Source organism: Mirounga angustirostris, unplaced genomic scaffold, assembly GCF_029215605.1.
Source record: "Mirounga angustirostris isolate CCGP_5_RB_7025 unplaced genomic scaffold, mMirAng1.0.hap1 SCAF_11, whole genome shotgun sequence".
In the NCBI taxonomy this organism is placed as follows: Eukaryota; Metazoa; Chordata; class Mammalia; order Carnivora; family Phocidae; genus Mirounga; species Mirounga angustirostris.
Window position 1 is genome coordinate 37,901,100 of NW_026991719.1, and position 25,533 is coordinate 37,926,632.

General features: G+C 45.3%; 1 protein-coding gene across 1 annotated transcript in view; it reads left to right on the plus strand.

The window, feature by feature from the left end:
* LOC123845764 (amine oxidase [flavin-containing] A) overlaps nt 1-25,533 on the plus strand; it is a 70,259-nt gene that overhangs the window by 41,844 nt on the left and 2,882 nt on the right. Inside the window, exons 4-14 of the mRNA XM_045876562.3 lie at nt 5,444-5,548; nt 6,307-6,398; nt 11,325-11,466; nt 12,341-12,490; nt 12,761-12,920; nt 13,853-13,949; nt 17,214-17,267; nt 21,062-21,119; nt 22,526-22,623; nt 25,065-25,176; nt 25,376-25,438. Of these exons, the coding sequence (XP_045732518.2) occupies nt 5,444-5,548; nt 6,307-6,398; nt 11,325-11,466; nt 12,341-12,490; nt 12,761-12,920; nt 13,853-13,949; nt 17,214-17,267; nt 21,062-21,119; nt 22,526-22,623; nt 25,065-25,176; nt 25,376-25,438 (1,131 nt within the window). The remainder of the gene's footprint in view (nt 1-5,443; nt 5,549-6,306; nt 6,399-11,324; nt 11,467-12,340; nt 12,491-12,760; nt 12,921-13,852; nt 13,950-17,213; nt 17,268-21,061; nt 21,120-22,525; nt 22,624-25,064; nt 25,177-25,375; nt 25,439-25,533) is intronic.

Below are 25,533 nucleotides of genomic sequence, written 5' to 3' on the forward strand. Positions count from 1 at the left end.
ATCAAAGATGTAAGGAACAAGAATAAAGCAAATAAATTTTTTTAATAGGTTATTTATTTGTTTATCTGAGAGAGAGAGAGAGATAGTGACAGAGCCTGATTTTGGCCATCATCAGTCATTAGGGAAATGCGAGTCAAAACTACAGTGAGTTACCACTTTGCCCCCCCAGGCTGGCTAGAATCAAAATGTCGGTTAACAAGTGTTGGTGAAGAAATGGAGCGTCACTGGTCGGAATGTAAAAGGGTGCAGCTGCTTTGCCAAATAGTTGAGCTGTTCTTCAAAATGGGGTGGGGAAGGATGGAGAGTGACTCTTAATGACTAAGGGTTCCTTCTTTGGGTGACAAAAATGTTCTAAAATTAGATGCGGTGATGGATGCACAACTCTGTGAATATACCAACACCCATTGAATTATACACTTTAAATGGGTGGATTATCGAGTATGTGAATTTTTTTTAAAGATTTTATTTATTTATTTGAGCTAGAGAGAGAGAGCAAGCACAAGTTGAGGGGGGCAGAGGGGGAGGGAGAAGCAGACTCCCCGCTGAGCAGGGAGCCTGACGCGGGACTCGATCCCAGGACCCCGGGATCATGACCCAAGCCACCCTGGCGCCCCTCGAGTATGTGAATTATGTCTTAAAAAAGCTTTTCTGGAAAAGCAGCCACTCATCCTCACAGTGTAACATTTTCATCTTTTTTTCTAACTGCCTGTTTCTCCAGAGTTAATGGCATTTGTGAAAGAGGAAAAAGCGCTGTCAATTATCTTTACTTACCCAAGAGCCTCCAGAAGAGCTCATATTGTTGCTATTTTAATTGCTTTGTGTGTAATTTCTGTATAGAACTAGAGTCCCTTGGGAAAGGCGGCATAACTATTCATTTGAAACCTTTCATTCTTGATGCATCATTTGTACCTGGGCGTATTGGTCGTCTTGTTCCCCGAGATGGGACTGCACAGCTCACGTGCCGCTGCATTGGCTCATAGCCGTCCAAGTCCTGAGAGAGGGACTGAGAATAAGATGAAGGTCATGAGCAAACACCGAGGAATGTGCTGCCAGCCCTTGAAAGTTGTATGAGAAGTTGTACATTACCATTTGGAAGTTCTCTTCAATATAGAGGGAGCAGAGGCATGAGAAATGCAAACCATAACACTGGGCAAAGAGAATAAATCCAGATGTTGGCTGAGCTCCCCAGGGAAATGGGTGGGTGGCTGGGGAAAGGCTGAGGATCAGCCCCTGGGGAAGCAGTGGATGGACTGAGGGAGGGTTTTGCAAAGAAGTATGGACACTAGTTGGAGACTTGGAATAAGCCACGCAGTACGATGGCATGGATGTTTCCATGTTAGGATGGCTTGTTTTCGGTAGAGTAGAATGCTGTAGGTTTGAAGAGAGCTTGGCTAATCTGCCTTTGGAAAGAGGAAGAAAATGATTTTTTTTCAACTATGAATACAACACAGTCCTGCCGTCCTATTGAATGGGTGTCTTTTTAGATGATTTCTGCAGTTAAAGCATTATTAAGTACTGTAGAAAAGAAACCACTAAAAGATTTCTCTTATAGGCTTGTCAAAACAGTGGGACAAGAAGGATGCCAAGGAATTCATATGAGTTGGGCAGACTTGTTCCTAAACCAGTCTAGAACATATCTGTTTATTTTCAAGATGATTAAAAAAATATTTGGCAGCTTTCCTCAGGGGCCTGTGGTGCTCTTTAATAACACCCACTTCCTTTTGTTTAACTAAAAGTACAGAGAGCCAACACTCTCCAACACGCCAATCAGTAAATGTTACTTGCTTCCTCTAAACTTGGTTTATTTTATAGGACCAACAATAAAGAATGATGTAGGAGCCGTAAACTGTCACTTCCTGGCAATAGTCTCCTGTTATTAGGAACATCGGTACATTGAGGATGTGGTTTCTCAAAGGGGTTTAAGTATTTGGGGCACAGTTCCAGGGACATTATGTTTTACTGGACTTCAACTCAGAGACATTGTGCTTTAGAGATTAAAGGCCATTTTGGAAGGGTTGGAAGGCTCCAGAGTACAGGTACAAAATGAACTTGACCTTTACTCAAGATTTTTTTCCTTTTATTTTCCAAGAGCAGTAGCCATTTGGAGACATTGAGAAAGTACTGACGCCTTTGTGAGAAAACTGTACGATCACATTTACAAGCTTAAGAAGGTCCATTTGGCAGGCTCTTCTCACTCCATCAGGCGACAGCTCCAGGCCCTGCCACCGCACTGCTTTAGGGATTCACACGCACAAAAAGTTGTCTTGAGTTGTCTAGTTTAGAAGCAGGCCATGGAGGAAATAAGCCTTCCAGGGGTTTCTGAGAAAGGAAGAGGTGACATGTAGGTGCCTGTTCCCACATATATGCATTTCTTTAGCAGACTTAGGTTTTCTTTTCTTTTCTTTTTTTAAGATTTATTTATTCAGGGGTGCCTGGGTGGCTCAGTTGTTAAGCGTCTGCCTTCAGCTCAGGTCATGATCCCAGGGTCCTGGTGTCGAGCCCCGCATCGGGCTCCCTGCTCAGTGGGAAGCCTTCTTCTCCGCCTCCCATTCCCCCTGCTTGTATTCCCTCTCTCGCTGTGTCTTTCTCTGTCAAATAAAAAAATATAATCTTTTTTAAAAAAAGATTATATTTATTCATTTTAGAGAGAGAGAGAGAGAGAGCATGAGTGGGAGGGGCAGAGGGAGAGAGAGAATCTCAAGCAGAGCGGAGTGCGACACAGGGATTCGATCCCACAACACTGAGATCACGACCTGAGCCGAAACCAAGAGTCAGACGCTTAACCGACTGCGCCACCCAGGGGCCCCAGATTTAGGTTCTATGGAATAAAAGCAGAGAAGCCAGACATGAAGAGTGAAACTGATTAATGAAATCCCTTCATCAACTTGGTGCCTCTGTCAACAGTATAAAAATTAATGTTATAGTCAGCCTTTATGATCTTTTTTTAGAATTCCCATGGCTCCTGTTTCTAAAAAGACTGCCGGGCTGGACTCTTCTCTCTCCTTGGATTCTTTACTTCTTTTGCCACCTCTTTGTTTTTCAAGGCTCAGATCATGGGGTCTTTAGGCCATGTGTGAAATGAGACTCTGGTGGGCATCATCCTGAGAAGAACTTTATTAGGAGTGTGGGACACATTTTGTTGAATTATACTTATGATACTTTTCTTAATGTCCCCAGATGATTGAGCATGTTTGTTTTTATTAAAAAAAATATTTCTTTTCAAAGCAAAGATCAGTTCTGTATGATACTATTCCTTGAGTATAAATACATCTTACAGAGGAAAATATAGATTTTCCCTGATTTCAATTAAGGGAGGAACTGTAATGAGAACCCGCTGTTCTGAAGGCTGCCCATGAGCTGTTAACCCGTCGGCCTCCTCTCTGTAGCTAACATAGCATTCTGGGTAAAATGTCTGCCCATTTTTCTCCAGACGTGCTTCCTCATTTCCCAGGGTTGATGCTGTTTCCTCAAACAGAGCTTCTTCATCTCCATTTTTACTCCTTAGAAACATAAAAGATGGTGTGGAAGATTTCTAGTTTCACCTTTCCAAACTCTCCTTCATCCAGTTGGGAAGGTTAAGATGTCTCTAGACCAAACCTATCTCCACATTCTATCAACCCTATAGGAAGGCCAGAAAGCTTAATGTTTATGAACAAAGGCTTTGGGAACAGGAAATTTCCGTCCTACTATTTTCCAGCTAATATCCCTGGGCTTTAGTTTCCTCATTTATAAGATGGAAATATTAATAGTGCTTGCCTCTACAGGGTTGGAGCGAGATAATACATATGAAGAGCTTAGCCAGGGCCAGGCATGGAGAGAGATCTCAATAAATGTTAGTAATAATGGTCGTGATACCACGGTGGTGGTGGTGATGATAAAGGTTTGGAGTCTCAGAGAGTCGTATTGCAGCATTACAACATGGCATTTTTCAGATAAGAAATCAGATCACATAATCTGCCAAGGTTATTTGAATTTGCTACTGTGGCAGGCAAAATTACTTGTCACTTAATGGCTGCTATGTATCGTTACTCAGTTGAAGAGTGCGTGTGTGCACATGAATGCAAATGCTGTTAGGTCTTGTGTCCCTGTCTTGATGGTCAGGAGTTTTGCTTTAGCTCCCCTCCCCCACTTTTTTAATTCGACACAGGGCTTAATACTGTGCAGTACACACAGTAAGCTTAATGCAAATACTGAGAGTATGTTTTTATTTGATAAAAAAAAATCTCATGCAAAATTGAATTAATAGACGATATTTTCATCTTATGAATATTTTATTTTTAAGGGAACTAAAAACCTTAGAAAATACCTAGACCTGGTCTCTCTTTCCAAGGATTCGCTCTTACCTCACCCCGGTGTTTTCATAGCACAGGGCTTGTCACACAATGGGAATGAAGTCAATGGTGGCAAATAATTAGCTGTCTTTATGTTAGAGGTCTCTTTACCAAAGCAATAGAAAGCCAACTCCGGCTAACAAGAGGGGATTTAGTGAAAGGATATCAAAGGGCCCACAGAATCAACGGGAGGCTGGAGGGCCACATTTAGGAATAGGCAGAGATCAGGGGAGCTCTAGCAAGTTAGGGAGCTCTGGCAAGCTCTGGCAAGTTAGGAGCCATGGGGAAGGAGAACCCAGAGTTAGCTTTCTTCTCTTGTTGGGTGACTCATTCCAGGGTCAGAGAGTGTGTGTCATTGGCCAAGCTTAGCTGACAGCCTCACAGCCTGGCTGCACCAGAAGCCAGAGAGGGTGGAGAAAGGATCTAGCCCATTGCCTGCTATAATGGGAGATGATACCCAGGACCATCCTCCCTACACATCTATCCACAGAGGAGGAGAGGCAGTTTCCCAAAAAGGAACCAGGATAATATTGGGAAAGGAACATGGATGCTGGGCAACCAAAAAAATGTCAAATGCCCATTATTCTGTTTCTCATATTTTGATTCTTGACTTCAGGCATGGTCGGTAATCGAACCACTCTTTATTTAGCCTGTGTGAACCCTAAAACTCAGCCTGAGATATTCTGCTCTGTTGCTCCAGTCTTCTGTGTGGTCCAAGGACAGTCTTCCATGTCATCATCCTGTTCTCATCTGAGTGGGAGCATCCCTCCAAAGAGATTAGCTAGGAGCTCAAGGGTTGAGAATATTGTGGTATCAGCATTAGATATTAGGACGAGCTACCTTTATTTATTTTCTCTATATAAGTAGGAGTAAGTTCACAGCTATTATTTCCAGTAGGTTAAAAACAGGGAGCACAACACCAAGGGAATTTTGCTAATCTAATTGAAATTTGTGGCCTGTATAGGTAAAATGTATTTACTTCCCATCAAAGGTGATGCTTTTGCAACAGGAGAGGATACTCTTAGCTTGCAAATGGCTCTTATGTTGGCTGGGTTTTGTTTTTTAGAATGCCATCCTAATTTAAGGTATTATCCTTTGCTTTTATGTTGTAGGGGAGAACTTATCCATTTCGGGGGGCCTTTCCGCCGGTATGGAATCCCATTGCCTATTTGGATTACAACAATTTGTGGCGGACAATGGATAACATGGGGAAGGAGGTAAAGTGTGTGTTCAGCTTACACATGACCTGTTACTAACGTAACAATAGCAACCGTTTAATATCCTTCCAATAGTGCAGAGGACATTGCTCTGGACATTCATACCTATCATTTCCAATACACCTAACTACTCTGCCAAGTTGGTAGTATTTCCACTTGCAAGGAAAATGAGTGCCCGAGGGGTTATGGTAATTTCCCCAACACCACACAGCAAGGGAACCAGGAGTCAAACCCACATCTCTCTGATTGTAATGTCTGTGGGCTTTCAACTCTATGGCACTGAGAATTTGTGTGACATATTTTCGCCAGGTATCCTACTCATAGTTGCCTTATCCATGTGTGATGCCACTTTGGATAGTAAAGGAAAGAGGGATTTATCCCCCCCAAGGTTTTTTACCTAGGCCCAGGCTCCATAAGATCACTCTCTCACACTTAAATTGGGGACTTAAAATGGGCGTTGGCTTTCAATAATAAGGATCATCATCATAATTACATATTAATTTATATATATTTATATGTAATTCCCCCCCTTTTTGCATCATCGTCATCATCATCATTATTATGGCAACAGCTTTAAGGCATAGAATACAGAGATCTATGCATCCCAACCCCACCACTATCTATATTAGAATTCTATGTCAATCACACATTCCAACACAGACCCAGAGACTGGTATTCAGAGGTTCTCCTGAAGGCCTGTTGGCAGAGCAGTGGGCAGTAACCATCACACCTGAATGTGGGCCCTTCTTCCTCTGCAGATTCCAGCGGATGCACCATGGGAGGCCCCACATGCTGAGGAATGGGACAAGATGACCATGAAAGATCTCATCGATAAAATCTGCTGGACGAAGTAATCTTGACTATTTAAAATTTACTTTTCATCTTTCCTTTGGATCCTTTCTGTCCTATCTTGAACTGTAGTATTTTTCTTTCTTTTTTTTTAAAGATTTTTATTTTTTAAGTAATCTCTACACCCAACATGGGGCTTGAACTCACAACCTCAGGATCAAGAGTTGCGTACTCCACTGACTGAGCCAGCCAGGCCCCCCTGCAGTGTTTTTCTTAATAAGTTATAGGAAAAAAGTTAAGAGGAAACCTAATGATCTTTCAGTCAGTGGCAACTTTGAAGGAACTTTAAACACTTCAGAGTGAGTTTGAACATAAAATGAATCTAAAACATAAAAACAAAGAGGAGGTGAATGAAGTAGAATGTTTTTAATGAAAGGGCTCTGTGATTTGCAATAAAATAAGTAATTGTGTATTCAAATTATATAGCAGTCAGCTACAGAAGCAATTTGGAAAGATATTAAAGTAATTCCATACAGATGTAGAAAAACATGGAACCAAAAGCAAGCTAGTCTATATTAATGAAAAATATAAATTTTATAGTATTTTCGATGAGAACCTGTGTAATGAGTTGAGTTACTTACAGGTTGTTTAGTCAGCTTTCTGGGGCTGCTGTGTGAAGGCACTGTAGCCGTCGGTGAGGAATTGTGGTGAATGTGTTAGGCATGGCCCCTAAACTCGTGGAGTTAGTATTCTTCTAGCAGGAGAGACTGACATTATGCACATAATTCCATAATGCTACTAGAGTGACTGTAACAGGGATCTTGACCTAAGGGTAAGGAAGAGATTCCCGGATGCAGCCATCTTTAAACATAAACCAAAGACTTAGTGCACCAACTAAAAATGAGTCACAGAGGATGGGAGGAGATAGGAAAGGGTGGATGGTGTGGGGGACAAGGTATCTTCCAGGAATGCCACAAAGTGGATGAGGGAGAGAGAGAGGAAAAGATGGATGGTGTGGAAGGAAGTGTCTTCCAGAAATGAGCCATAGTATTTGGGGATAGACAAGAAGGGAGGATGATGTGGGAATATGAAATCTACAAGGAATGTGCCACAGTGGATGGGGGGAGACCAGATGGATGGATAGTATGGAGATGACATGTTCCAAGAGTGAGCCATAGCAGATGGGGAGAGACAGAAAGGGTGAGCGGTGTGGGGGAATGGTATCTTCAAGGAATGAGCCACAGTGGAAGGGTGGAGAAATGAAAGTTGGATGGTGTATGCAGATGGTATCGTCCATGAATGAGCCACAGTGTATGCCAGTAGATAGATAAAAAGGCTGGATGGTGTGGGGGGAAGGTATCTTCCAAGAATGACCCAGTTGATGGGGGAGAGAGTAAGAATGAAATATGTGAGGGGTTGCTATCTTCTAGGTATGAAACACGGTGGACTGGGGGAGACAAAAATGGATGTTTGGTGGGATGGTATCTGTTGATGATGTGGGAGAATGATATCTTCCAGGAATGAGCCACTGTGGATGGGGGAGACAGGAAAGCTGGATGGTATGTTCCAGGAATGAGGCGCAATGGATGGTGTGTAGGAATGGTATTTTCCAGGAATGAGCAATTTGATGGGGGAGACAAGAAGAGTGGAATGTGTGACCGGATGGTATCTTCCAGGAATGAGCCACTTGGATGGGGGAGTGGGAGATAGGAAAGCTGGATCTTGTGGGGTGATGGTATCTTCCAGGAAGGAGCCAAATGGATGGGGACAAGCAAAGAGAGTATGGTGTGGGAGGATGGTATCTCCCAAGAATGAACCATAGTGGATGGGGGAAATAGGAAGGCTGGATGGTGTGAGGCTATGGTAACTTCCAGGAATGAGCCACATGGATGGGGGGAGAAAGGAAGGATGGATGGTATGGGTAGATTTAATCTTCTAGGAATGAGTGACATGGATGGGGGCAGGGGGGGATGAAAGGAAGATTGTGTGTGGTGATGGTATCTTCCAGGAAGGGGTGTGACCAGATGGAATGAGCCACAGTGGATGGGGGAGGAAGAGAGGATGGTGTGGGAGGGTGGTATCTTCCAGGAATAGGCCATGGTGGATGGTGGGTAGGGGGAAGAAGACAGCAGTAAAGATGGATGGATGGTGGGATGGCATCTTCCAGGAAGAGCCATTGTCTATGGAGGTAGTCAGGAAGAATGGATGGTGTTGAGGGAGCGGTATCTTCCAAGAATGAGCCATAGTGGATTGGGGGAGATAGGGAAAAGAAGATGGTATGAAAAGATGGTATCATCAAGGAATGAGCTACAGTGACTATGGGGTGGGGGGGGAGTCAGGAAGGCTAGATGATGTGGAAGCAAGGTATCTTCCAGGAATGAGCCTCAGTGGGTAGGAGAGACAGGAAGGCTATATATTGTTGGGGGGAATGATATCTTCCAGGAATGAGCCTGTTGACTGGGGAGACTGAAAGGACGGTTGATGTGGTGGATAGTATCTTCCAAGAATGCACCAATTGATGGGGGGATATAGGAAGAGTAGAAATAGTTGAGGGGTGAGGGGATGGTATCTTCTAGGAACGAACCACTGTAGGGGGAGAGAGGAAGGGTGGATGACTGGAGGGGAAATTTATCTTCCAGGAAGGAATAGTAGTGATGGAGGTGGGGGAGGGGTACCGGAAGACTGGATGATGTGGTGACAGTTATCATCTAGGATGATAGTAGGTTAAAGGATGGTATCTTCCAGGAATGAACCACAGTGTATGGAGGCGGGTGGAGACAGGACGGTTGATGGTGGCTGAGGGGATATTTTCCAGGAATGAGCCATAGGTTATAGGGGGAGACATGAAGGTTGGATTGGTATCTTCTAGGAATGAGCCATATAGATGGGGGGAGATAGGAAGAGTGGGTAGTGAGGGTGGATGGTATCTTCCAGGAATGAACCACATGGATGGGGGGAGTCAGCAAAGATGGATGTGGTGGAGAATGTTACCTTCCAGGAATAAGCCATAATCCATGGAAGTAGACAGGAAAAGTGTGTGTGTGTGTGTGTGTGTGTGTTTGGGGGGTGGGCAGTGCTATCTTCCAGGAATGAGCCACAGTAAATGGGGAAGATGGGAAAACTGGGTGGTATGGGAGAATGGTATCTACCAGAAATGAGCCGTGGTGGATGGAGAGGAGAGAGGAAGAGGATGAGGAGATGAAATCACCCAGGAATAAGCTACAGTGACTGTGGGGGGAGACAGGAAGGGTGGATCATGTGGGAGCATAGTATCTTCCAGAAATGAGCCTCAGTGGGTAGGAGACACAGGAAGGATGGATGGTGTGTGGGGATGTGTTCCAGAAGTAAACAATAATGGGTGGCAGGGAGAGGATGAGCGGATGGTGTGGTGAGATGGTATCTTCTAGGAATGAGCCACTGTGGATGGGGGAGGCAGGAAAGTTGGAAGGTGTGGGAAGATGGTATGTTCCAGGGATGAGCCATAGTAGAATGGGAGGAGACAGGAGGTGTGGTTGGTGTGTTGGGAAGGTTGCTTCCACAAATGAGCTATATGGGTGGGGATAGATGGGGCAGAGTAGACGGTGTGGGGGGATAGTATCTTCCAGGAATGAACCACAGTACATGGTGGGGGGACAGTAAGGATATGTGGTTTGGTGGGATGGTATCTTCCAGGAATGATCCATAGTACATGTTGGGGAATAGGAGGGGTGGGTGGCCTGTTGCAGGATGGTATCTTCCAGGAAGGAACCACAGTGACTCAAGGGGGGGGGTACCTACAGGAAGGATACATGGTCTAGGGGATGGTATTTTCTGGCAATGAGCTACAGTGAGGGTGGATAGGAGACAGGAATAGGGATGATATGGAGGCATGGTATCTTCCAGGAATGAGCCATAGTGGATGGAGGAGACAGGAAAAGTGGATGGTGTGAGAGGATGGTACCATCCAGGAATGAGCTACAGTGACTGTGGAAAGTGACAGGAAGAGTGAATGATATGACAGGTAGCTTCCATTAATGAGGTGCAGTGGATGAGTGTAGACAGTATAGGGGAGTGATGTTGGGGAATGGTGTGGCGGGAATCAGCAAGGTTTAGGGGAGATGCAAAGAGTGAATGTTGTTAAGGGAATGGTATCTTCCAGGAATGAGCCACTGTGGATGGGGGAGACCGCAGGGGACGGATGGTGTGATGGGTGGTATCTTCCAGGAATGAGCCACTGTGAATGCTGGGAGATATGAAGGGGGATGGTGTGGGGGATATTATTTTCCATGTAGAGAAAACAGGAAACAGCTCTTGAAGGCCCCAAGATAGGGAGATTTGACATGTTTTTGCAGTGATATGACAGTGTGCCTGGACTCTAAGGATGCCACGGGAGAGCAATGTAATTAGAGGTCGGAGAGCTGGTTGAGAGGCTGATGGTGGAAGATAGAGTGGCTGCATTCCAGAATTTTCCCTTTTGCCATGGATGCCATGAAGGGTTTTATGAAGAGTGGTTTTGTTGGTTTTGTTTTGTTTGGCATTGTCAAAAGATTTTATTGGCTGTAATGTGGCAAAGGATCAAAAGGGGCTGTAGTCATAAACCAGGTAGGGATGACCTGGAGGAGCCACCACCATTGTAACCCAGGTGAGGGATGTGGGTGGACTGGAGCAGGGTGGGAGCAGCGGAGGTGGAGAAGAGAGGACGATTGTTCAAGGAAGCGAGACCTGCATCCTTAATGATCCCTCACCAGCATCTTGACCCTTTTAGACGGTACCAGAATTAATATATTTGGAGCGAACCCATAACTGCCTCAAAACAAAGGAATAGGTTATTTTTCACCAGATGTTAAAATGTGCATTCCTTCAGAGGTAGAGCCTGTGAGGATTGTTGTTTTTCCCCCCCCTAAAAGCAGTGCAGATGCTTTTGAACTGTACTGAATTGTGTTTTAAAAAGGTGCTGTCCTGTGAAGCATGTATGTATTTACACCTGTCGCCTTTGTTATGTGACCAGGACCGCTAGGCAGTTTGCATCGCTCTTTGTAAACATCAACGTGACCTCTGAGCCCCATGAGGTGTCTGCGCTGTGGTTTTTGTGGTACGTGAAGCAGTGCGGAGGCACCACTCGGATATTCTCGGTCACCAACGGGGGCCAGGTACGGAGTGTCCCTTCTCAGTCTGTAACCTCCGTTTGTGGTTCTGCCCTCACCCAGTGCACAATCTTAATAGCTGCTTCCATGTCTGGAACCGTGAGTGGATTTGAGACACGAATTTTTGAAATGATTTCAACCAACGTGCCCGAAACCAAAAGGTCTCCTTTCCTTTTTTCGTTCCTAGAGATGTGTTCACAGCTAAAGAATGTTTCGTTTTGAACTAATTAGGTTTTTGGAATTTAGGTCCTTCCTTTTTTGGGGGGTGGGGGAGAGGTAGGTAAAATTAGTGCAGCTCTGTGGGAGGAGCTGAAGTACTACGGATCAACTAATTTTCAAAAACTTCTAGAACTGGGAAAATGATCGTACTTCAAGTCATCTCTGTTCCAGACAGGGTCTGTCCCATAGTGCAAGGTGTAGCGTCTTTCTCCACTAAGTGAATAATTCCTCTCCTCAGGTGATCTCCGGAACACCCTAAGTTGTTCTCATGGCTCCAAGAGGTATTGGCCATTTGACCCTTAGCTTTAGCAAATACAGGACAGTTGCACCTTTGAAGTATCTTTATACTTAGAAATTCCACATTGCTTCTTTTTTTTTAAAAGGTTTTATTTATTCATTTGAGACACAGAGATAGAGAGAGAGCATGAGCAGGGGGAGAGGCAGAGGGAGAGGGAGGGGCAGACTCCCTGCTGAGCCAGGAGCCCGATGTGGGGCTCGATCCCAGGACCCTGGGATCATGACCTGAGCCAAAGACAGACGCTTAACCCTCTGAGCCACCCAGATGCCCCCATATTGCTTCTTTTGACCTGTATTTTACTTTCTGAGCTATCGTGACCGATGTTTGATATTTATAGTCCTCGTTGCCTGCCTTCTCCTATAGGAACGAAAATTTGTGGGTGGATCGGGTCAAGTGAGTGAACGGATAATGGACCACCTTGGGGACAGAGTGAAGCTGAGGTGCCCTGTCACCTATGTGGACCAGTCGGGTGACAACATCATCATCGAGACATTGAATCATGAACTTTATGAGGTAATTCAGCCTCGTCCCAAGGAGCATATATTAAATAGGCCTCGTGTCTTCTGCAGCTTCTAACCAAATACAGTCCAAGCAGTGGTATAATTAATGCTGGTGTGTCTCCAACTCTGTCTCCCAAATTACCATTTTTAGTTGACCTGCCTTGTTCTGTTGTATGTGGTTACTGCTCCGTGTCATTCTAAATGATCAACATGATGTTTCTCCCCCTCTGTAAAGACCGAGACTCACACGTTTGAGGTGGTATTTTGTGTCTGTGTCTTTTAGTGCGGATACGTAATTAGTGCCATCCCGCCAACCTTGACTGCCAAGATCCACTTCCGACCAGAGCTCCCGTCAGAGAGAAACCAGTTAATCCAGCGTCTTCCGATGGGGGCTATCATTAAGTGCATGATGTATTACAAGGAGGCCTTTTGGAAGAAGAAGGGTAGGCTGCACTTACTCACGTTTAAATTGTGTTAAGTGAAGGGATCACACTCTCTTTAGGGACCTTCTCATAGACCTTGAACAGAAAAAAGATGACAAAGATAAGTATTTTTAAATTGGCAAAGAAAGGATCAGAAATCTCAGTCTGTCCATCACTTCACAGCCCCTGGTGCGACATAGAATGACCCCAAGAGCACCTGCTGTCAATGAAAGGGAAGGAAGAGATCCCCCCCAAGTGGCGGGGGCACCATTGCCCTGGTCCTTGGCATATGTCCTGCCCCTTACTCTAAATGAGAGAGTGACGCAAAGTGGGTGCTGTGGGAAGAGTGCCGCATTGAAGTCCCACAGTCCCGGGCTTCGCTTGCTTACTAGCTGAGTGACCTTCGCTGTGACAGTTCACCTTTCAGCGTCAGTCTCCTTATGTCAACAATGGTGACAGTGAGACCTGCTGTCAGGATGTGTGCGGCAATTAGCTGAGGCAGGGCCTGGGTGGATTTGGTGGCTATTGTTGGCAAACCTGCTCCTCCTCAAAGGATTCCTTCCCCCAGCTTCTTCTGTGGGTTCCTAGGGGTGATTCCCTCTGACGCAAGCCTCTCTTTGCCCGTGTACTCCAGGGCTCCGGGGCCTCGGTACGGTTTGAGCCATAGCACTGGTCCTGCGTGATCTTTATGTAGAGGTCATTGAGATGGCTCGTTTGCCACGTGTCTGGGTCAGCAGATATCCTTGTGTAGTTAATGTGTGTACTTAATAAGGAGATATCGTCTAGGGTTGGGGCAAAGACTGTTTGAGGTTTGCCTTCCTCTTAGCAAAAGAGTTTTATATGTGTGTGTATGTGTGTGTGTGTGTGTGTGTATCTCTATATATCTCTATATATAATCCCTAAATTTTTGATGAGGTCAGTGTCAATCTCCTATTGATTTTCTCTTTATTAAGATTACTGTGGCTGTATGATCATTGAAGATGAGGAAGCTCCAATTTCAATAACCCTGGATGACACCAAGCCAGATGGATCGCTGCCCGCTATCATGGGGTAACTTAGAGCTGAATACTGTGCATTTTCTAAATTGTGTTGGTGTCTTCATGTGGACGCTGGCAGAGCATATGGAATCGAGGTCAGGCAATCGTGAATAACCCTACAGAAATACATCATTTTCCACGTTTTAAAATTTAATGTTTTGTAGGTGGCACGGAACTCTGGGAAACTTGACAAAAACTGGCACGATTTTGAACTTGTGCCCCTTCCTTTCTTCCCCCACGAAACTTTTGAGGACAGAGTGAAGGAAGCAGCTAGACAGTATGGTAGACAGCCCCGCCTGGGGGCAGAATGTCCACACTCATCTAGAGTGAGAATTGACTGTTTTGTTCTGTAAAACCTTTCAGAGTTAGGCTTCTCTCCATTCCAGACATCACTACACCGCCAACGTGAATACGCTGATCGTTACCCAGGGATGTGAGACCCATGACCAGTGAGGAAGTGCAGTGTGAGGTAGAGCCGGCCCTTGAGTGGATGTCCCTCGTTGTGATAGGTCCCACCGCAGCTGTCCTTTGCTAGGGATGCTCCAGGGTTTGGTCCTGTGTCCGGAAAAGGAGAGCTCTCCCTTTCTCCTCCCAGCCCCCCGCCCTCCACAGCTCTGCCGTTGGGGGCCTGGGGGTCCAGACAAGGAAGCAGTGCTTTCACAAGGGAATTGCTCAGGAGTGCCTCCGCCTTCCCGAGTGCCCTGCCTTTGACCCTTCCTCAAAGCTCCACAACTCAAAAGGCTGTTTATTCTACCACATGACAACAGAAGAGCGCAGCCTCTGTACTGGCCGAGTGACTGCCAGACACCCACGGTTTGGCCCTTCCCCCTCGGGAGAGTCGAGCTCACGCACATTGCATCATTGAGGGGAAATTACAAAACCAGAGGCAGACCCGTGACCCGGGACTTAGATTGGACTGTGCACGAGACATTCTGTAACCACGTCTCTGGCTGCAGAATAACAGAAGTAGCACCAGCCTCCCTGGGAAGGGCGGGTGCTCACAGCGGAAGGATCAGAGGAAGGGCGCATCCTCTTCATCTCTAACCCCACTGGGCAAGAAAGGGTACAGACCGTGTGGGCCGTTCGCCACCACCTTCTGCGTGCCAGAGGAAAACAGAAGGTTGACCTAGAGGTTTCGGGAGACCGTCAGGACCAGTCCAACTGTGGATGGAAGGACACTGGATGGTCTTCTTGCCCTAGGAGTAAGATACTGTGGTATCTGCCTTTCTGGGCTTTCTTCGGCTTTATTAGCCACGACACGTATGGCGCAAGTTTTCCAGATGGGAATGGGGTTATTCAGGCAGTTCCTTTTTAAAAAGTGATACTCTAATCTGTCTTATCTGGACAATTGCCTCCGCCCTGCTCTTTGCTCTGGGCAATGAAAGCCTTTACGACAGGGGTGGTAATTGTCCAACTCGGGCGTTTGTGATGACTAGTACCTTTTGGCAACTAGAAAGGACCTTGTACTTGAGAGCCGTGAAATGTCCCCGACCCAAAGCCAGCATGTTTAATTTCCTCAATAAAACCCCAAAGCAAGTTAAAGAAAATCGTCCGTAGTTAAGAGTTAGAGCAGAGGGGTTGTTGTTTCATTCTCGATTTGAGATTTGACAGGAATGGCCACCACGAACTGCCCTTGAGAAAAGGAGCTGGAAGAAGCACCCAAGATCGAAAAAGATTTTCAGATCAATCATTTAATGTTTCATCTGGTACTGGTGATTTTCACTGAAGTCCTGTATAAGCCTCAAATGATTGATTCATGCATAAACTTAAAATTTAACCATAATCATTACTAGCAAGCCATAACGTAACAGTGTTAAATCAAGCAAAATTATGACTATATCCCATAAAGTTCATTACTTCAAATATCTTAGGTCATCCACAGATTCCTCCGAAATACTGTTCTCTGGATTAACGCAAATACGTTTTGTAATCCTTGCTTCCCAGAATGATCTCGAATAACAGACAGCTCTAAAGGAATTGCTAGTCAAACTGAGGAACAGTTTAATTTGGGGGTGAGGAAGAGGATGAAGTATCTGTGTTCGACTCTTGCATTCTCAGTCCTGACCTATCTTTTTGGCCTAGAACAAAAGAAATACAAGTGTAAAACTTTTTTTTTTTTAAGATTTTATTTATTTATTTGACAGAGAGAGAGAGCACAAGCAGGGGGAATGGCAGGCAGAGGCAGAGGGAGAAGCAGGCTCCCCGCAGAGCAGGGGAAGCCTGATGTGGGACTCAATCCCAGGACCCTGGGATCATGACCTGAGCCGAAGGTAGTCGCTTAACCAACTGAGCCACCCAGGCGCCCAAGTGTAAAACTTTTTTAAATGGAGAAATAATTTCAGTGTCCTTTAGCTCATTTGGATTTGTGAATGCTTTCTAATAATAGTGTGCCTAAGGATTTGTTGTCACAGTTCAGTTCATTAAAACATACATGCAATTAGTAATATCAGTATTTACAGATTAATTATAACTGAGTTTTACTGAGTTACTGAATTTGGGGGAGGTGCTAGGCCAGGTTCCCAGAAGCTAAGTTGGAGATGGAGATTTGGGTGCAAGGGGTTCGTTGGGGTGTGTGCCGGGGTCACTGTGGGGAAGGGAAGGAATCAAGATTGGGCAGAGGAAGAGGTTGGGCTCCGACATTGGCCGGGTGGAGGTCTTAGCCATCCCATAAGGAGTTCTGGAACTGGGATGGCCCTTCAGAGGTGTCATGCCCTGAGGTAAGGGAATGGACTTTGGTGCCCACCACACCCCAGAGATGGTCATTCTGGGGAGGGGCGGGACCTTGAGCCAGGCAGCCCTCTGCCACAGAAGGGAGTGGCTGGGGAAGGGTCCAGCCCTGAGCTCTCAGGGTAATGAGTGCTTGGTCCCAAAGAGGGATCTGGGGGGCCCACCATGGGTCCACTGCAACTACTAACTTCGATTTGGTTTTCCAGCTTTTATCAAGTATTTGGCAGAAGGCAACAGTCAATTACCAGGATAGCATTTAGCGCAATATTAATTCAACTGACATTTGATTTCCAACTATATGCCAAGAGCCATGCTGAACTTTGGGGGTAAAGCATTGAGCAGGAGGTGACCGGTTACTTAGGAGCCCGCAGCCTAGAGGGGTTTTGGACACAGGCAGATGGAAGGCAGCCTGGCATTTTCTCTAATAGAGGGAAATAGTGGGAGTGCCTGGGCGAGGGTTCATCAATGCTGAGTGGCGGAGGCAAGAACATTTTGGAAAAGAGGAGGCAGCTCGCTCACCTAATCATTCAAATGTCACCTCTCTCTGCAGCTTCATACTTGCCCGAAAAGCTGACCGACTTGCCAAGCTCCATAAGGAAATAAGGTAAGAAGTGACATCTGAAACACATATAAAAGCTTAGCTTTATATTGTGCTTGGTGGGCTAACAACAGTATAATGGCATCTTGAAAAACACCACGATTCACTAATAGTCTTAAAATCCCAGTAAATCGACCTTTTTGTCACCATGGCAACCTTTGTGTTACAAGTCCCCTCGATTCAGTGCTTGCCCATATGCGTTAATTAATGTAGGTTTACATATTTGTGTTTATTGTACAGTGGTTGAGAGGTAGGGTTTCCCCCTGTAGGGCAGATGGAGAAAAATTATAGGAAACGTTAGCAGTGCAAAAAAGCTTTAGAGGCTGAGTCCTAATCGCCTCGCGAGACCATTATCCCTTTTCCAAGGTCCTCTGATGTGTACTTTTTCTGAAGAGCAAAGCCATACGTATGGGTTTCAAGCTGTTGCCACGTGTGTACATAGAAGTATCCCCCTTTGATTATCTAGGACGCAGCTCTGACGTTCCCTTCTCTAATAGCTTCCTAGTATAAAACAATCGTTGTAGGACAGTGGCTTTTTTTTTTTTTTCCCTTCCTTTCTCCCTTTCCCTTTCTGCCTTGTTGTATTTGTTTGGTTTTGCCTTGGAATCCTTTCCTTTGTTCAGATGAAAGCTTACCAGGAACTCTTAACCTGGAAACAGTCATTTGGCTGTTGGGGGGCAGGGTGCCTCTGGGAATTTCTGGGCTTCCCTTCCAGAGGGTAGCCCTAAATCCTTTGTTGGCTTTTGAAGAGGACCAGGATGCACACAGATGTACACTTCTCTCTGCATTTAATTAAACAATGAAGCAGCAAATCCACAAGCAGCCCTTGCTTTGAGAGTTACTTTGATGACTTTGGAATTCAGGCTGCAAAAGTTTCCACATTTGCGCACGAATTTGTTCCTTTGAGCTACCATAAGGTCTGATTTCGAGAAGGGAACTCTTTGTCTCCTCACTCAGAAGAGGGAGAATTTGGGGTCCAGTGGCAGGGAATGGTCTGTCCGGGTCTCAGAAGAGGGAGAATTTGGGGTCCAGTGGCAGGGAATGGTCTGTCCAGGTCTCCACAAAGTCAGGAATAGCATCCAATGCAAACTTTTTTTCATTACGCCATACTAAGCTTGACATTTTCTTTTGGATTTCCTGCTTTCCCCCTTTATTAATAGTAAAATAAATACCAGCCTGGATGTAGACATTTGGTTATGATTCCACACGGTGGCTGAACTTCTCAAAAGTTTTTATAAGGCAAAACCCTTAGAACCCCGAATGTGTCTTTGACTGGAGCGAGATTCCCACAACTGACTGCATCAACATCTGCCAGAGAATGTTTGGAAAATATGTTTTTTTTCTGAGGCCAATAGATTATGATGTAGATTAGGAGTGGAGCCTGAGTATTTTGTATCTTTTAACAAGCTTTTCAAATGATTATGACGAGCAGCCAGATTTAGAAACCAGTGAGTAAACACAACTACAAGAGATTTGCACAGTGACCTCTTTTGGCCATGATTTAAAATATGTTCTACTATTTTTAGAGCCCAACCAACCAATCACTGCATTGCTCTAACATTTTTGACTTACATAACTTTCCCCCAAATTTTTACATTTTAATGGGACGAAGGGATGGGGAAGATAATTTCCTGATGTTTTGTATGAACTCATCCCTGACTCATCTTATAACTATAAAATACAGTAAATAATGACTTCCCTTTCTATTATAAAGGGCTTATTGTCCATCATGAAAAATTAACTGCAAGGTAGGTTGATTGGATTTTAGATTTCATTCTGTTTTAATAAAGATTTTATCACATGTCCCCAAAATAAGCTAAGCATCATTAAACTTTAGAATGATGATCCATCCATACTTTTGTTTTCTGATTGACTCTCAAATGTTGGAATTTCCTCATAACACCCACGCGAAGTAGGTAAGAACCCATCATCTCATCATAGAGTAGGAAAGAGGTTATTATGTTATGCTGAGGATGGATTTTGATTCAGTACATTTTTATTGAGCTTCAGCCTCCTCATCTTTCACATTAAGTGGCTTGGATTGGACAGAGAGAGACAGAGGCAGGCAGTCGTCTGGAAACCTCTTCCAGTTCTGCATTTCCTTTATGGTTATTGATCTGCAGTAGGAGCAGCTCCTTCATGGAAACCAAACTTTTCCTGTTTGTACTGGAACTTACAGAGCCACCTAAATGTTCTAGAGCATCACCTCAGCAGTAGCCTTTGTCTGTCTCTGAAAACCTTCCATGGGAACATGGTGGCAGCAAGCCACTATGTTTATGATTTCACCTCCTCTTCCTGACTTAACACTGTATCTCCATGAAATGGAAGTTCTGGGAGTTATATAAATGGCCTAAATGTGAGCATTTTGACAAATTTATAAGGTTAGATTTTATCTCACATCGTTCAGAGAAATTGAGGACATGTTTTAAAAATGTTTTATAATGGGGGCGCCTGGGTGGCTCAGTTGGTTAAGCGACTGCCTTCGGCTCAGGTCATGATCCTGGAGTCCCGGGATCGAGTCCTGCATCGGGCTCTCTGCTCGGCGGGGAGCCTGCTTCTCCCTCTCCCGCTCCCCCTGCTTGTGTTCCCTCTCTCGCTGTGTCTTTCTCTGTCAAATAAATAAATAAAATCTTTAAAAAAATAAAAATAAAAATAAATAAAATAAAAAAAATGTTTTCTAACGTAATCGGCAACGTAAAATCATCATTCTTAAAAATCTCTGTTTCTTTTATTACTAGTAAGTATAACCCTCCCACCCCTCCTTTTCCCCCTTCTCTCATTTTTGGCCATTAGTCTCTTCACCTTTCAGTACTTGTGTTTCAGATTCGAGGTAAACCCTGCACCCATTTTTTAGCAAATTTTTTTTTTTCCAGTTGCGCATTAGCGCCTAACAAATATTTTGGAGCAGTTTCAATGTTTAAACTATATAAAGACTAAAGAAGTTAAATACCAAAGAATATAACTGGCTCAGTATGAACCTGTTCAAACAAATCCTGAAACGGAACCATTTAGTTTGAAAAGGGGTGATTTTAGTAAATTAGCACTTTTTAATTTCCCCAAGAGTGGTTGTGAGTTTGCAAGTACCTGTTTCAGAAAGCGCCTAGATCAGTGAAGCTACTGATTTTCTTTAAGACCTACCACGTGTCATGTGATGTGATAGTCATTTACATAATGAATTATGAGGGTAGCCAAAGACTGTCTGGGGTAACATTGTGTAGCACATCCCTTGGAAGTACCGTGTCCACAGACCATTCTGTCACATGCCCGATGACTAGAGTAGAATGACCATAGGCCTCTTGTGGTGTGGCATATTGTATGTTATACTTAAAAGATTAAATAAGCTTCAGATGTTCATAGATCTTTAAAACATAAGTGGAGGATAGTTAAAAGATGCTGTCATATGGACTATGGACTTCTAAAAGGGATTATTCTAGAATTCTGTGTGTTCCAGAAAAGTGACTTAGCATCATTTCCTAAACTGACTGCACTTAATCAAATCTTATTTTCCCCATTTGAATCTTGAATAGATAGGATACCGGGTAGTAAAAGAGGCAAAAATATAAAAGGAAAATTCTGTTGCGTCTTCAAGTCAAATGACCGTATTGAGGCACAGAGGGTTGATCCGAGTGCAGAGATTCATGGAACTATTCATGTTGTGTAGTTACCATTGATTTTAGGTTTTTCTTAATACATCTGGTTCGTTGGCGAGAGCCAATGATAATGAATAAACTCACTGTGTTTATTCTCTACTCCTCAGTTATTACTTCCTTAACATTTCTCTTTTTTATTCTTCTTTACAGGAAGAAGAAGATCTGTGAGCTCTATGCCAAAGTGCTAGGATCCCAAGAAGCTTTACAAGTAAGAAACCCTCAGCTTTAATCCCTGGAAAGTTCTGCTCTGTTTGCTCTAAGTGGTAAAGCAAAGCAGAGTCTGGTTTCCTGACCGTCTTAGGAAGAGAGTCTTATGAAGGGATATGCTTACTGGAGGATTAACTTTAGTCCCAGAAAGGCCAATGAAAGCTGCCGTCAGGGGCATGCAATTTCTGATGCAGCAGTTCCTTGGGCTGTTTCCGTGTTCCCTGGATAACTGGCAGCCAATTGCCATCAGGGCCTGGAGTCACAGGTATTATCTCCCGGGTGGGTGAGATCAGTTCCCAGAACAGAGGTCCTGCCCTCCCATCAAAGCCAACTGACTGCTCTGAAGCGAAATCCCAAATACGTCCTCATCTGTTGGTGAGGGCGCACTAGTGAATACTTGATAGGGTGGGCAGAATCTAGACTCTCTCAGGTCAGAGCCACACTAATTGATTTTTCCATCCGTAGACTCCATTCACAGCTCATGTAATTTCAGTCCTTTCAGTCCACCACTGAAAGTGATGACGGGAATGAAATTCTATCTGAAGATCCTATTACCTAGCTGGGGGTTCTTTCAGGAGATTATCTCTGAACTGTTCGAACAATGAACTTGTAGACTCTGTTAGAGAAAAACTCAGAGAACGGTCTCTCATGTCTCTTGGAAACCATTGCTCATCTTTAATTGTCCCCGTTTTAGCAGGATTCCCATCATTCACTTTTCCAGCTCAGAGAAATGGTTCCAAAAAAAAGCCTTTCTTAGACATCGTGCTTATCTTTTTTTTTTAAGATTTTATTTACTTATTTTAGAGAGAGAGAGAGCAAATGGGTGGAGGAGCAGAGGGAGAGGGACAAGCAGACTCCAAACTGAATGCAGAGTTCGACGCGGGGCTTGATCCCGGGACCCTGAGATCACGACCTGAGCTGAAATCAAGAGTCAGATGCCCAACTGACGAGCCACCCAGGCGCCCCTACATTGTGCTTATCTTATGTCTCCTCCCTTCCACTTTTTTTTTTTTCCCAGCCGTGGTAGATAGGGAAGTAAAAGTCTGTTATTTAGAGAATCCAGAGATTTGAGCAGACCTTTCCAGAATGTGATTGTTGGTGAGGCTTAGTCTAAAGATTTGAGATCTGCGTGGCACTGCCCTCTCTCCCAGATATTGGAATACTCCATGCCTCCCCTCATCAAGAGGTCGAAAAAATCAAAGTATACATGTTTTGTCACTTGGTACCTCCCCGAAGGCCATTTACTTGGTACTGTCATGTTTCCCCTTAAATGAAATAGAAGAACAGGGCCACCTTTTTCTTTAATGTAAAGTTTTTGTTAAAGTAAAATGCACAAGAGCCTTCGTGGTTGACGGGTCGCATTTCAGCTTTGTCTTCCCTTTGGAATTCTCCCCCCACCGAATGCAGCCAGTGCATTACGAAGAGAAGAACTGGTGCGAGGAACAGTACTCCGGGGGCTGCTACACCGCCTACTTCCCCCCTGGGATCATGACTCAATATGGAAGGTACTGCCCAGACGCCATCCCGATTAATCCAAGACAGGAACCGAACTTTATTTTTTTTTAAGATTTATTTATTTATTTATTTATTTATTTATTTGTCATCGGGAGAGAGAGAGAGAGCGAGAGAGCGCACAAGCAGGGGGAGCGGCAGGCAGAGGGAGAGGGAGAAGCAGGCTCCCCGCTGAGCAGGGAGCCCGATGTGGGGCTTGATCACAGGACCCCGGGATCATGACCTGAGCCCAAGGCAGACGCTTCCCCGACTGAGCCACCCAGGCGCCCCGACATGCACCAAACTTAAACTCATAAGCAAAGTTCGAGGGGACTTGGAGACATAGTGGCCAGCATTCGGATTTCGAATGCCCCAGGTAGTTAGGGTGTGGATTTCTGGCCGTCCGTAGGAAAATAAGGACGCCGGTACGTAGAAGCTTAGCTGTCAGCACGCAGAGCAGTAGCAGAGCACGGGTGAGGGTTTCAGATGTCAGTGCTCCGGGTGAGCACCCTGAAAGCTGCAGTGTCCTCCAGCCAGCCTTCTTGAGCTCAATTAGACATTGAGTTTCACACGACTACCCTGGGCTTCTGAGTACCCGTCTCCGCCTAAGGACGTTAGCTACAGACATCTTGCTGCAGCCACTCCTCTTCTTCGGGGGAGCCGCCCCTGCCGAGGACAGCTAACCTGTGAGGAGGGGATCTCGGCACGGATTCGGAGAGTCCGCCTTGGCTTCGAAGCCCCATAGGCCCCAGAAGAGCCATTGTCTCTTGTAACTGCCTCATAGGGCACAGGGGTCTGTCTGTCCAGGGATGTGCTCAGCTGCAAGAGCCCAAAGAGAGAGCCTCCTGCTGGGTATTTACAACTCAGGACAGTCTTCCCAGCCCCGACGCGGTTACCGGTGTGAGGGCGGGAGAGGCATTTGGGCGTAAGCAGTGTCGCGTGGTGACGTCCCTGGCGGGGTACCTTCCATCAGGTTCCCAGAGGAACGGAGCTGGAGCTGGAAAGTTAATTCCGGCTCACGTGTGTCCACAGAGAAAGAGGGGCTTCTTAACCCTTTCCTTACATGAGACTGTTTGTTGTTTTTAATTAATTGAATCAAATAGTCTTTGTGAGTGATAATGGGATTGATGAGCTGGACTAGTTCCGAAGGCAGAGTAGAAGGCCAGAAGTGGATAAAGAAGATGTGGTCCATATATACAATGGAATATTACTCAGCCATCAGAAAGGATGAATACCCAACTTTTACATCAACAGGGATGGGACTGGAGGAGATTATGCTAAGTGAAATAAGTCAAGCAGAGAAAGTCAATTATCATATGGTTTCACTTATTTGTGGAACATAAGGAATAACATGGAGGACATTAGGAGAAGGAAGGGGAAAATGGGGGGATGGATTAGAGGGAGAGATGAACCATGAGAGACTATGGACTCTGAGAAACAAACAGGGTTTTAGAGGGGAGGAGAGTGGGGGGATGGGTTAGCCCGGTGATGGGTATTAAGGAGGGCACGTACTGCATGGAGCACTGGATGTTATACGAAAACAATGGATCGTGGATCACTACATCAAAAACTAATGATGTATTGTATGGTGACTAACATAACATAATAAAATTAAAAACTACAAAAAAGAAAAGAAGGCCAGAAGTGGGAAACTGGAATCAAGGATAGATGAAACCAAAGATTCCTGAATTAGAGAAAGGCAAGAAGGCCTTGGGGGGTGGAGGGTGTGCCGCTCGGGAGATTGTGTGAAAATGGCTTGCCGACCTGGTAGGAGTCAAAGCTGACAAGCTAGGAGGGGACACTTGCCCATTCAGCCCAGCCCTTCTGGGGCTTTCTTTGGGAGGACCTCTTTGGAAGAGAAGGCCCATTTCCCTGTCCTCAGCCAGTCTCCACATAAATTCACAAAAGCTAACTGTGCAGACGTGGTTATTTTGAGACAGACAGACCTCTAATCCCTCGGGTCCCTCCTCTGCTACAAATCAGTTCCTGTCCCTGTCTTCCCACTCACCACTGTGGTTCGTCCTGATACCCTGGGAGTGCTTGGCTGGGGTCTGCTGCCAGATCCCCTTTCGTGAAGAATGCACCCCCTTGGAAAGATGGTGTGGGGAGGAGAATGGACTGCAAACAGGAAACCTACAGCCAAGAAATCTGATTGTGGATTTCCTGTGTATTCTTGTCTTCTGATCCTGGCATCCTGGCTGGCTAGGCAAAGGCCAGCGTTACCTTTAGTGACTGATGATCTGACAGCCTGCTTCTCTCTGGCTTGAAAGTTCAGATCCTTGGGCACAGGCTCAAGGAACAGGGAGGGGCCTTCCACCTTTGGCTGAGCCATACAGGAGTTTTGGAAACGATCTGAGTTGCGCTGTCTTGTCTGGGCAAATGAGGGCAGCGACGGGCCCATTTACCCTCCTTGCCTTCCCAGGTAACTCTGTGTGACCTCTCTGTTCTCTCAAAGGGTCATTCGCCAGCCCGTTGACAGAATTTACTTTGCTGGCACGGAGACAGCCACACACTGGAGCGGTTACATGGAAGGGGCAGTAGAGGCCGGAGAACGAGCAGCTAGGGAGGTAAGGAAGCGGGGGCGCGTCACTGTCTCTCCCGAGGCCGGTGGTGGTTTTGGCATCGGGCCTTTCCGGCTCTTGACATGGATAAACGTGCACCTTCTCTGCCGCTCCTTCCACTCCTGGGGGGCTCCTTGATGGCGAGCGGGGCCTTGCGTCTGTCAGGACCTTAGAAGCTCACTTCACCACGGCCACTTTCTTGCAGGTCTTGAATGCTCTGGGGAAGGTGGCCAAGAAAGACATAAGAGTTCAAGAACCGGAATCAAAGGTGAGTTTCGCAGCTTCCTCTCCATGGACCAGTAATCGAATGTAAAACTCTTGACTCTCATCTTCCAGCTTGTAAGGTCATTGTAGAAGCCGCTC